The 12,604-nt window shown below is 47.0% G+C and overlaps 1 protein-coding gene across 2 annotated transcripts in view; it reads left to right on the plus strand.

Moving 5' to 3' along the window:
* The first annotated feature begins 2,656 nt into the window (after positions 1-2,656).
* Positions 2,657-12,604, plus strand: part of LOC119405324 (protein disabled) — a 108,454-nt gene continuing 98,506 nt past the window's right edge. The window contains exon 1 of one of the 2 annotated variants that reach the window (XM_037672154.2): positions 2,657-2,821. In XM_037672154.2, coding sequence (XP_037528082.1) covers positions 2,770-2,821 — 52 coding nt within the window. In that variant the 5' untranslated portion in view covers positions 2,657-2,769. The remainder of the gene's footprint in view (positions 2,822-12,604) is intronic. The other variant, XM_037672152.2, reaches the window with a different exon arrangement.

Raw genomic sequence — 12,604 nt, forward strand, 5'->3', positions numbered from 1 at the left:
GCTTATATCTGTATTCTGGTGCAGTGCATGATCGTTATGTATAGTGCCGTTACTTCTAATCTGCTTTTTTGGCCATATGATTATTCCATTATGTATTGTATCTCGGGCCTGCAAAACGTCTAGACTAATAAACATTTCATGTGCAGCATAACATGTAAAAGTTATTGTCAAGATGTCACAGTGGAGGCGAATGCTCTTCTGGTCGGACCTTTTGATATAAATGCTTTGCACTCATGAAAAATAAGCTTGCAGGCAGTAATGTTCGTCTTCATGGGCAATGCTATGGGGGTGGAGCTTTTTCACTGATATTAGTTCGTGTTCATTCAAGCGTAAACAGAAAATGTGCATAATGCTTCAACACAAATGAGAGTCTGAAAGTGTAAACTTTCAAGAACATAAACCTTCGATCGGAAAACGTTAAATTTTAATAGTTGGTGTAAACTAACTGAACAGTAGACGACAACATAATAGAAGATAGGACAGAAGACCATCGAAACAGCATAATAGAACAATAGAGGAATGTGATGCCATATCACCGTTATCAGAGAACTTAAAATATAGGTTGATGATGAGCCCACTCAGCTACCACACAATCACTGATGATAATGAACGATTTCAGGTTTGCGCCGACATTTTTTTTTTAGTAACCATAAACTCTCGTTCGCAGCAATAATGATATGAGGAAAGACTTATTTCCGCAGCTAGGGGGTAGCTTGGGGGAGCACGGCGCAACACCTTAGGGGGAGGGAAGTGGATTGAAAGAAAAGAGGAAGAAGAGGAAATCTCTCGACAACGCCGAGTGCCAGGTCGAGTACCTTTCTCCCCGTTAATATAACCTGTGGGTGTCTGCGGAACTGGAAATCGAACCCAGTACCTCCCACGTATCGTAGGCGGACAGTCAGCAATCCACCACCCCCGCCGATCCCCAGCCCCCCACGTGAAAGGCTCCCTGTGCAAGAAAAATATTTTAGGGGCAGCTTTATCGACGCTTGCGGAGCAATATTTAGAAAAAAGAGTAAACGCTTGTGGGGTTCGCGTACAAGCTTCACTGAAATGGAGCGGGGAGAATTAAGCGGGAAAAAAGCAGATCGGCTTGCTCAGGCACGCAAGACTGACGGCGATTACTGATTAGGGAACAGGTGGCCATGAAAAGGTTCAAATATATTCATAAACACATCGCGCATAAGCTGTTTTCGGCAGCGCAGCTTTCGGCGCCCGTAACTTGAGAATGCATTATAGCCTTTGAGTTTGTTTATCCATGACATGAGATAGTATTTGAGATTGAAAGCTGGCACTGAAATAAAGAAATGCAGTCGAACCTCGTTATAAGGAGGTAGCATCGGGACCATAAATTAGTATCGTTATATCGGCGGTCTGGCTTGCACAAAATATCCTAGACGCAAAAACGCATTATGCTGAGCTTCACGCCCATTCTGAACAAGGGTCAGTCTTACCGGTCTCCTTGTGGGAAGTCAAACTAAATGTACCGGAACATCAGCAGGTGAAATATGTTGATGTTCTGGTACATTGTAATTGTTGTAGTCGTAATGAAACAGGCCTGCGTTCGCATTTATTCGAAGAAGGCTGTAGTTTTCGTCGGGTGGCTTTTCACAGCAATGCGCAGAATGAAGTTTTCCACAGTGTCCATGTATGAGAGAGACTTTTCTATTTCAGCAGTTTCGGTCGTCGGTAGTTTCTGAAAGAAGCTTCTCAGCCTCTTGGCCATGTTCGCACTGCTTATCGATGGTTCAATAAGTTTACCGTCGTCTCCGCTGTCGCTGTTGTTATTTTTTCTAACCAAATGCTTACTGTCACAACCACATTAAAAAAGGGTGCGTGGTTCTGAACTGTCTTTTAATTTTTATTTTGCTAATAATGTTGTTCATTCATTCATTATTGTCAGCTTTCGAGTTTTGAACCTCGCGCGGACCAAATATATCTTCGTTATCGCCTATGTCGCGGCGGCTGTCAAGCTTTCGGTTTCGTTGTAAAGAGAACAACTGTAACTGAAATGAAGCATGATCATGTAACCAAAGTTCGGATTAAGCTCTTTATAACGAATAATTTGCTCAGTTCGCTATAACGAGGCTCAACTGTTCTCATTAAAAATTTGTGTGAGCAAACTGCCACCAGAATTTCTTATCAGGAAAACCAGGTATCGCAAATGTGTCTCTGCCAAATGATGGGTTTTAATTCGCCAAGTACGAATAAAAGCATGGGGGAAAGGTTACATAGGCTCCCGCATAGAATTAGCACAGACTGTACTAACTGTATGTGCTCCTGTGTCCAAATCCGCACCCCAGTTATCGCTGCCTTAAAGTGATTGTTGACGGTACGAGTTCTCCTTCGATCATGCATTGAAGAACTCTAAAAGTGGCGAACTGATTTGCCTTTATATATTGTTAGCACATTAGCAAGAGCTACACGCAATCGTCCTCTGAGAATCGTTTCTTTTTTAAACCCTGTGCTACAGTGTACTGTACCTGTGCTTCCGAAACGTCAACGTTACGGCAATCTCCGAGGCCGTGCAACGTGTAGCGCCGCCTTGTAGCGTTTCGAGAATACCAAGCGTCGCAATGTTCCAGCTTCGTCCGCACAGGGGCGCGGCCGTCGTAAGGGGCGTTGTTTCTCGTGCGCGCGCTGTTCGCACACGCTGGCGCAAGCGATCGCAGACCTTGCGCGCGGCAATCCCGTAGATCCACTCTTGAAACACAACGCCCCCCAACACTTAAGCCGGCCGGCTAACTGCAAAGTCCCACCGTCATCACCATGGCCGTTGTCCTGGATACTTGGTCGCACCGGGGAGCCGAACGCCTGTGGGGTGAGTAGCGCATGTGCAGGTTTCGGTATCCATTCATATGCGCACGCACGCACGCTTATTGCGGGCTGCTGCGCGCTTTTCGGCAGAGATGACTTTGCTGTTCGGTTCGTTAAAGTTGAAGCCAAGCGTTACAGTAGTCCCGTGATAATCTCTGACGTAGTAGTAAATGCGGCGGATGCGCACCGGCGGTGTGCCTTCGCGAGCGCATCGCATGACATCCAGCGGTGCGGCCGCGCGCGCATCAGGTTTCCTGGGAGTGCGCGTGAAGACGACTCCGGGTTTTTACCGCGGCCGCACGATGATACGAACGTGTCGACAACGTGCGCAGCAGCCGGGAACTTTTCGAAGAAGCTTTTACGAATGAATCGGCAACGTCACTTAATTTATACACCGATCATTCAATTAAAACGGCAATGACCCTCCGTGTGAACGTCTGGGTCTCCAAGAAAAAAAAAAGCAAATGACTAGTTACGTACTGGTACGGAGTGTAAATTATACGAAAATTAAGATCGAATGGATTAATACAACCTATGCACCATGCTTCACTTTCTTTACTGTGCTGTTGCGTTCACAAATATGTGCCCTCAAAGCAACTAAAAGACCATGTTACTGGTAAAGGTTCCATGGGTGACAACATATTACCTCAAGACACAACATCCTCAGCAAGAGCTCATTCAACATATTTAATGTAAGTTACATTGGTGTGCAGTCATAAAAAAATTGAGACGTTACGAAATACACAACGCAGAGCTTTGGGGTCATACTTCTTCACGTTTTGCTTTGAGCGTTCATTATACGGAGGGACGGAATGAATGAATAAAAGTCATTACAAAAAATTTGGGGTAGCTACACACACTAGTGGTGCAAAGACTGAGGAAATGGCGTAGCTGGTGGCGTTGTCCTCCTGGTCGCCCTCACTGCCCTTTCCCACCTTTGCTTATACTATACCCTACAAGACTATGCTGTGCTTTACGCTCTCGCCTCCTTTCTTTCCTCCTCACCATCACTTCCCTTTCCTACCCCTTGCTATACTATACTATAAATGGGTGTACTTGCTATCTCTTTCTTTCTATCGCTTTTTGTATGCCTCCTTTCTATCGCTTTCTTTGCCTATTCTTTTCTCTGTCTTTCTATCTTTTCCCCTCTGTTCTCCCTTTCTTTCTTTCTTTCTTTCTTTCTTTCTTTCTTTCTTTCTTTCTTTCTTTCTTTCTTCTTTCTTTCTTTCTTTCTCGCTCTGTACTCGTTCTCTGGCCTTCTATATTTTTCTCTCTTTCTTCCCTTTCTTTCTATTTCTCTCTTCCTCTGTCTTTCTGTGCATTTCTTTCTCTCTCTCTCTCTGTATTCGTTCTCTCCACCATCAAGTTATTGCATCCAACGCCGGACAAATCGGCGCACGTTTTCTGGGAGCGAGTCAGTCTGCAGAAGATAAAGAAGAGGACGATGAGTACGCGTGCCGTTTCATGATTATGATAGTTTTCAGGTAACGCCACGCGGCATAACGAAAAGCTTAACAGGTCCGCTGTGAAAATACGGTTAAGACGATGACACGGAAAGCTGTTTCTACATGGGCTCAGTTGCACGGTAGGGTACGTAAACCATACATAATAGATCAATACAAAAATACACATATATCCGCCGCGGTGGTATTCGCAATGCCCACGAACTATAGGTGGCGCACCGTGCTTTTCAAGATGGCGCCGGGAGGAGGGTCAACCAGTTTGTTAGCATAGGAACAGATGGGACTTGCGGACGTACGGCCCCTGCCACTTTCACCGGATGAAGTCATGAGCTGCGCTGAAATGGATATGAGGCTAAAATACCTGCCCAAACCATGGAAAGTGCTAAGTACTCGCCATCTAATTATTTGCTGCGGTGTGAAAGGTTATGTTTCAGCTCCGTTACCGTGCATAACGATGCTTTGCGAAATCCTGTGCGTGCTACATAAAACTGCATGAACTAGAATTGACGTATGAGCTGAACGGCACTCCACGGTAGTACGTACCGAGCGTGCTGACGGCTTTGTGGCAGTAGTAGGCCGCCAGCGAGTAGCGCCATCGCTGCTGCACGGGACCACACGTTTAACGTGGTGATGGTTTGCAAACATAATACGCCGTTGTCAGCCATGCTGAGAGTCTAACCGTGTGCAATTCACTTCACTCGCATGTTGCAGGTTCGATCAGCACGATCGAAACATGAATATAGAAAAGAATGCACACGTATGCTTTTCGCAACGTCGAAGAAGTTAGCCCAGAGGCGTGCATTGTGGCCGTGACTGCACGTTCCATCGCTCTAACTATTTCGCTTCGCGGTCGAGCTCGAGCCTGTTGGCGGCATGCGGCGCTTCATAATATCCACAATAAGTGTGATACATGCAGTGCACACGAGGAACTATGCTTTTATTTTGATCTCGCTCAAGGATATTATACATTAAATACAATAAAAGTGACTTACGAGCGTCAAAGAACATTAACGCACGGGGGGACGTGAAGGGCACCTTGCGTCAAGCCGTTGATCGTACATCCACGCTGTCACTCTCTGTATTTCCACAGCCTTCTACGTCCAGTGAAAAATCCTCGTCGTCAAGATGGTTTCCTTCAACATCACTGCTGAAAGCAATCTGAAGAGATTCCTCCGCCGAACGACTTCGACCACTCCACGACACCACGTTTACAATTAGAGAGACGTCTGGGCGCGGAGAACATTTTGCTCTCAGACCGGTCAACAAGCAAATCGCTTGCAGTGTGCTGCCACCTATCAACAAACGTACAAAAACAAGCGGCGCAGCGGTGGCTATGAAACATGCTATGAAACTCAACACACTGGCCCACTGGCGAAGGACGGCGTGGAAAGCGTTCGCTCCATGAAAGGCGTCGAGCAGGCGCGTCCTCGAATGATTGAAACGTCGCTCGCACGATTCGTAACAGCGCTTTGCTGACAAACCATAGAGGCCCTATTTTAATGTATCGCCAACTCGAAATCGCTCAGTTATACGAGAGCACATCGCGAGCCCGCGCCACCTCCCGCGTACAGTGTTATGGGACTCATGCACTACAAGAAACACTGACCAAATGCTATATGCAAGTAAAACAGGGTGAGCTTCAACTGAATATGTCAGACGATAACATTTACCTAACCTACGTGGCTACAGAAAGCTTCGCGAAGCTGATAGTATGTGTACGCTCTGGGCTAGCATTGAAAGCGCGAGTTGCCACGTATTCACGAAAACTTCGCGTCTCGCAAGAACGAATCAGATTTCTCGTGTCACGGAGGGCCCGGTTTGTTCTCCGATGCAGGGAACATGCAAAGTCGTAGTGTTCCTTTCTCGCCAACGCGTTAACACTGAGGCTAGCGCAGCCGAACAAGGGAGCGACTGCGTAGTGTTGCCATTTTGTCGTCTACTAACCCTCCTCGAGAGGACGCTCCTGAATTCCGCTTGGCGGCGCGACAGTCTATGGGCATTGCGAATAGCGGTTACGGTGCTCGGCTGCTGACCCGAAGGTCGCGGGTTCGATCCCGGCCGCGGCGGTCGCATTTCGATGGAGGCGAAATGGTAGAGGCCCGTGTACTTAGATTTAGGTGCACGTTAAAGAACACCGGATGGTCGAAATTTCCGGAGCCCTCCACTACGGCGTCTCTCATAATCATATAGTGGTTTTGGGACGTAAAACCCCAAATATTATTATTAAATACACATATACACGTGGATTTGTAGTAAAGTGCTACGTGTGAAAACGTGTGCGTTTCGCACACGGACGCGCCGCACGTGACGTACAGTACGTGTCACACAAGTGCATACTCGATATCTATTCGATTTAAACAAAGTCGTTGAAATGTCACCGAAATGTCGTTGCACGTTCGTGTCGAATCTGATATATTATTCGGCTCCAAGTGAACAATGCGAATAACACGATGTTTGATAATAATAATTGTTGGAGATTTACGTCCCAAAATCACGATATGATTATGAGCGAAGCCGTAATGACGCCTTCTTAGCTCCCCCCCCCCCCCCCCACATCCCGCACACACAGCTCCTTGTTTGTTTCTTTTTCTTCCTAATTGTTATCCTGCGAATGAAGTGCGAGCGAATTAAATCTTGCTGTAATTGCTCCCTAGACTTGAAAGACAATTTAAACGTCAATAACCCGTAACGCTCGTTGGTTTTCACAGATTGATATTTACAGAGTGACGTTATTTATACCAGAGTCCTTCATATACTAACTTGACAAAATATACCGAGACCACACTGCGCAAATAATTATAATAACAGTTGGGGTTTCGCGTCCCAAAACCACTCTATGAGGGACGCCGTTGTGAAAGGCTCCTGAAATTCAGACCCCTTGGGGTTATTTATAACTTCCACCCAAATCTAAGTACACGGGCCTCTAGCATTTCGCCTCCATACAAATGCGGCCGCCACAGCCGGGATTCGATCCTGTGACCTTCGGGTAAGTAATCGAGCACCGTAACCACTAGACCATCGCGGCGAGTAACAAAATGTTGAGGTTGAACGTCCCGGAAAAGTGTTGTTCATAAGGGGGATGGCTCCGGTTTAAAGGGACACTAAATGCAAATAATTAGTCCAGGTGTATTGCTGAAATAGCGTTCCGGAAACCTTTTAGTGCTTGTCTCGTGCCAAGGAAATGCTTATTTAAAAAGAAAATTGCGTTTCTGTGGTCACCATACAGTTAGCGTAATTCAAACCACCCGCCTCCAATAACGGCCTTCTGACGTAGCCATGCCCGCCATTTATTCGCTTTACAGCCCCGACAGCCGGCGCTGCGGCGCAACGGAGCAAGGGGCTTTAGCTGACCCTACTTTAGCGGAGCACAGCCCGGTGAAAAGTGAACTTGCGTCGTTCTCAAGGGCAACGTCAAAAAGTTCTTTTTTGCGTGAATCAGACGGAAGGGCACCAGATGCATTTTATTACTCTGTCTTTTAACGCACTGAAAGGTTCGTTTCTGTCATGTTTAGTTTGAGTACTTTTGATTAATTGTGCTGAGGCCTTACTACGTCATCGGGCTTGTGTTCCAGACTGTCCCACTGGTGGCGCTAATAGCGTCCTACATTTACCCTAACTTTTCGATTACTAAAGCGCTGCTGCATATAATAATGACGTTTTAGATGTTCTCAAGCATTGACCTTTAACTCTGACATAAACTGTTATTCGCCTTTAGTGTCCCTTTAATATTGAACTGGCACATGTGAAGACAATGCATAGGCGTTATTTGCATTCATCCCGGCTTGTTTTGGGATTGTGTCCGGTCGCTGCTCGGAATCGAACCTTTGACTCCGTGCTTTGTGCAACGCGCTGCAATATGATACGATATATGCAAAAACAGTGCGAACAATTAATATAAAAGAACTCAGCGTTGCGTTCCTCTTCCTCTATCATATGATGAGGCGGAGGAGAAGTTCGGGATACGAAAAGACGCTCTTACTGCTGCCCTGTGTTGGGAGCACAGCTCTAAGCGTCTTCTTTGTTTGCGCTGTAACACGTACTGCGTTTGGTTTTTAACTACGCGAGTTCATTTAGTAAATATCGGTACTATAGTGACATTGTATTCTTTGAGTGCAATTTACGGGATAAGCAAGAAAAGTCTGTTTTGCCCGAAAGGCGAAACACGATCCGCTGCACATCAATGTGCAAGACTACTACTCGAAGTATATCGCCGTGAGGGCAGAGTTTCGCAGCGCGAGTGCAGCGCCAGAACGCGCGGCCTGGCGGATAGAAGAAGCAAAGTTGAGGCGTGGCCGCACAAGATGCGAACTCGACGCGCGCGTCTCCCTGTTAACGCGTTGCAGCGCGTCACTTTTTGACGCGGCGCCGCGCTCTCTCCCTATGGAGAGAGGGTGCGCAGCTTCGCGTAGCCCAACACCCTCTAGAGGGTGTTGGTTCAGGCCTTTAGTGCGTCTCTCTCCGCCATGAGTGGGCGGACCATGGCCGCCGCACTAAAGGGTGGACGCGTGCTCTCGTCTCACTTTCTTCGTGCCCCTTGCGGCCGATGTCAGCGACTCTGGGCCGTCCAGTAAGAGCTACTTAGCTTTGAGGTGCTATCCTGGACACTGCCAAACTCCGCCATAGTGTCAAATTTTGTGATGGCTACATTTTAAGCCACTCGGAGAGGCCGTGGCAGCCCCCTGGGCCAGTGAGAGTTTGCCAATGGCGGATTTTGACAACATGGCGGAATTCGAAAGTGTCCAGAATAGCACTCCTGGTCAGTGGACGGGCCCCATGCTGGGGAGAACACTCGAATTACAATTACATGCGAAATGGATAGGCACGCGCTGAGGTCGCACTCAATGCCACAGCGAACGTGTCTGTGCGCTGGCTTGACGATGAACAGCGTCGACGGGAGGGTGATGAGCCGGATGTTTAGGCATTAAAAAAGCGCGTTTTAGGCGCAAAAAATAAGCAGGCAAAACAGATTGTTAGACCTCAAACGTCGTAAATATAGGCAGAATAAATTTTTACACAGGCCTAAATAACTTCAAAACAAAGACGGGTGCGACCTGTATCTACAACACGAAAGCAAGAAATGCTATTGTTTATGATGGCACAAAGGCGCCAACAGTTGAACATTACCGTGTAATTGTGACCTTTTATTCTGTACTCGGTCTGTTCTTTTATTCTGTAGCAGAGTCAAGTGTCCACTGTCGAATCAACACACTCGTGGGTATCTTTCTTTTCTGCATGGCTGAGAAGGGCAGCACAGGAGCAGGTAGCCAGACTGCTAAAACACCAGAATGGAGTGATGCCTCGTGTTGGCCGGGTCGAATCGCGTATGAATGATTTCTCCAGTGTCGGTGAGGACCTTAAAAAGTAGATTACAAACAAAACCGCGTGCACACCAAGTTTTTCTTTCTTCCTTTGTTTCGCATTCGACAACCGCTCGCGCCATGTCAGCGCGGCGGCGTATGCTGGCCGGCGCGTCCCATTTCACTGCTGCTAGCGGTTGTTTTTAGGAAGTTGGCTAAACTACAGGACTAGATTGAACAGAGTTTCGAATAGCCAATGTTTTCCGGTAACGTGAATAACGATCTCGAACTTCACTCAAAAGTGAAACTTGAGGCTAAATATTGTTCATATAGGCCCCGATTTTGAAAATAGGCATTTATAGTCACTATAAAAGCACTACAAAAACCCTTCTGAACCTCTAATTCATGCTCATATATCAAAGTGGGACAGGGGCGTAGCCAGAAATATTTGTCGGGGGGGGGGGGGGTTCAACCATACCTTATGTATGTTCCTGTGTGCGTTTGTATGTGCGCGTGTAATATCCGCAAGCAAACCTGAAAATTTTCGGGGGGGGGGACGCTGAACCCACCCAAATCCCCCCCCCCCCCCTCCCTGGCTATGTCCCTGAAGTCGGACGATATGAGGCCAAGGAATAGAATAGCCATTTGCCTAAAATCCGGTCTCTAGTGATGAGCCAGATGTGTCGCGCCGTATGTCGCTTCCGGGCGTCTCCGAAACTTTGTGGTGTGTTGTGTAGACTAGGTGGGCGGCAAGACAACGCACAAGAGTTAACCAGCCGCATAGCCTGAGTGAACCCGTTGTATCTGCCGTAGATTACCTGCAAGGTGGGGTGAGTTGGGGTCACAGGAGCTCCGGATTACGGGAACAAAACATTGCCACGCGTGTTCATCGCTTTCTTTTGATGTGGTCAGTTTTGATAGTGAAACACACAGCGCGAAACTACGACGGGGACCCAAGAAGGAAACACACGCACAACGCATAGTGTGTTTCACTACGCTACACCAAGTTACCAACATGCCCAAATTCGCTCTATTCAGGTTTGACCCGTAAAGACTGTTGGAAACGCTCGGTGCAGAACGCGCCGCAATGTTTTAGAAGCTTCGCGATTGTTTGAGCCCATTCTGTTAATATTACACGCAGGACGCGTATAGCTAAGTTTATTCGAGAGCTTACGCGAGGACCAGCGACAACGCTGGAAGGTTCGATGGCTACTGTACAAAAGACGACGCGTTGCGTCGATGATCAGATTTCTCGACAGCCAACGACTGTTCCCGCCGCTGTCAGTTTACAGTGTGAATCGCTTGCGCGTTGTATTTTCATTTACCGGGCACAAGTTCGCTCAAATAAAAAGTTTAGTCTTGAAGACGCCGACTGCTGCCTTCGTGAACGTGACGACCACGTGACAATACACACCTGTATGAATAGATAGATAGATAGATAGATAGATAGATAGATAGATAGATAGATAGATAGATAGATAGATAGATAGATAGATAGATAGATAGATAGATAGATAGATAGATAGATAGATAGATAGATGGATGGATGGATAGATGGATAGATAGATAGATAGATAGATGGATAGATAGATAGATAGATAGATAGATAGATAGATAGATAGATAGATAGATAGATAGATAGATAGATAGATAGATAGATAGATAGATAGATAGATAGATAGATAGATAGTGTGAAAAGGTACAAGGAATTGAGATGAGGAGGAAGAGAGAGGGTGGAACATATGTATAGTATAGTATATCAAGGGTTAGGGAAAGAGAAGTGAACGTCAGGAGGAAAGAAGGAGGGCAGAGGGTATAACACGGTATAGCCATATATAGTATAGTGTATCAAGGGGCCGGATAATAAAGTGAGGGTGAGGAGGAGTTTTGTGAAGGTGAGGAGGAAGATAGGTGAGGGAATGGAAGAGGGGAGAATGTAAAACATTGCATAACTATGTATAGTATGCTATATACCGGAATGGGAATGGGAAGTGAAGTTGAAGAGCAGTGATGTGAGGGTTAAGAGGAGCGAAACGAGGAGGGCGTGTATAGCATAGCTTATCGGAGGCGACTGGAGGAGGGAGGAGAGTTGGAGATTGCAGACCACCAGCTTCGAGCCTGACCCAAATTTTTGTTTTTCGTTTTCGGTTTTCGTTCCGTTCCGACACACTGCGTGCAAGTCGATAATGGAGGTGTTTCTTATTTCCGTTGAAAAGGTCTGCTTGGAGAGAACGCTCGCAAGGAGCATGGCAGCCAACACAAACTCGTGATGCAGGTGGTTGGTGGTTGTTTACTTTAAAAACAAGTTGGTGCCGATGTCCGTTTCGCTTGCAGTTGCACGACGCACACATTAAAATTGATTTTAGCTATGTTCTAGGCTATATTAGTCGTTGATATTTTGTAGGTGATGCGTGTGCGTCCGCATAAACCAGTTACATAAGTTATCTCGCCTTCAATACCTTGTGTAAGTCCAAAGGTCAAAATTTAGTTGTGGTGTTGCAGTTGTGCACGCGTATGCAGCAAGCACACAGCCGCGAGAATATTGCGAACTGGTGCCGCAATAGTGGAATTGCACGCGTTTGATGTTCCAAAAACGGCCCTCGCTCTCTTCCCTCTTTCCTTCGCTACGCTCCGTTCACCGGCTGGTCTCTCCTCCTGGCCGAGCGCTCCTCCTCGGCTTGCGAGGGAGAAGAGAGGCGACGGCGCGTGCCTGCGAGCAGATAAACAGATTTGTGGATGACATGACCAGACGCGAGTGATGACGTCACTACCGACGCTGGGGATACCGAAAGGCCCGGAGAGGAGAAGGGAATTGTTTCTTGGAATTTGTGGCGCGCTCGCGGCTCGTAGCGCTGCCGCGTTTGGCATTGTTGATCGTGATGACATTCTGAACTCGATGCGCGCGTTTACTTGAAAATGTTAACAAAAATTATCGGAGGTGGTTCATGGACCCTTTAAGCCACGACGCCATGCATGGTGCTGACTTCGCATCTGCGGTGGAAGTCGGCTCGACGGCAAAACACACGC

Source organism: Rhipicephalus sanguineus, chromosome 9, assembly GCF_013339695.2.
Source record: "Rhipicephalus sanguineus isolate Rsan-2018 chromosome 9, BIME_Rsan_1.4, whole genome shotgun sequence".
Classification (NCBI taxonomy): domain Eukaryota; kingdom Metazoa; phylum Arthropoda; class Arachnida; order Ixodida; family Ixodidae; genus Rhipicephalus; species Rhipicephalus sanguineus.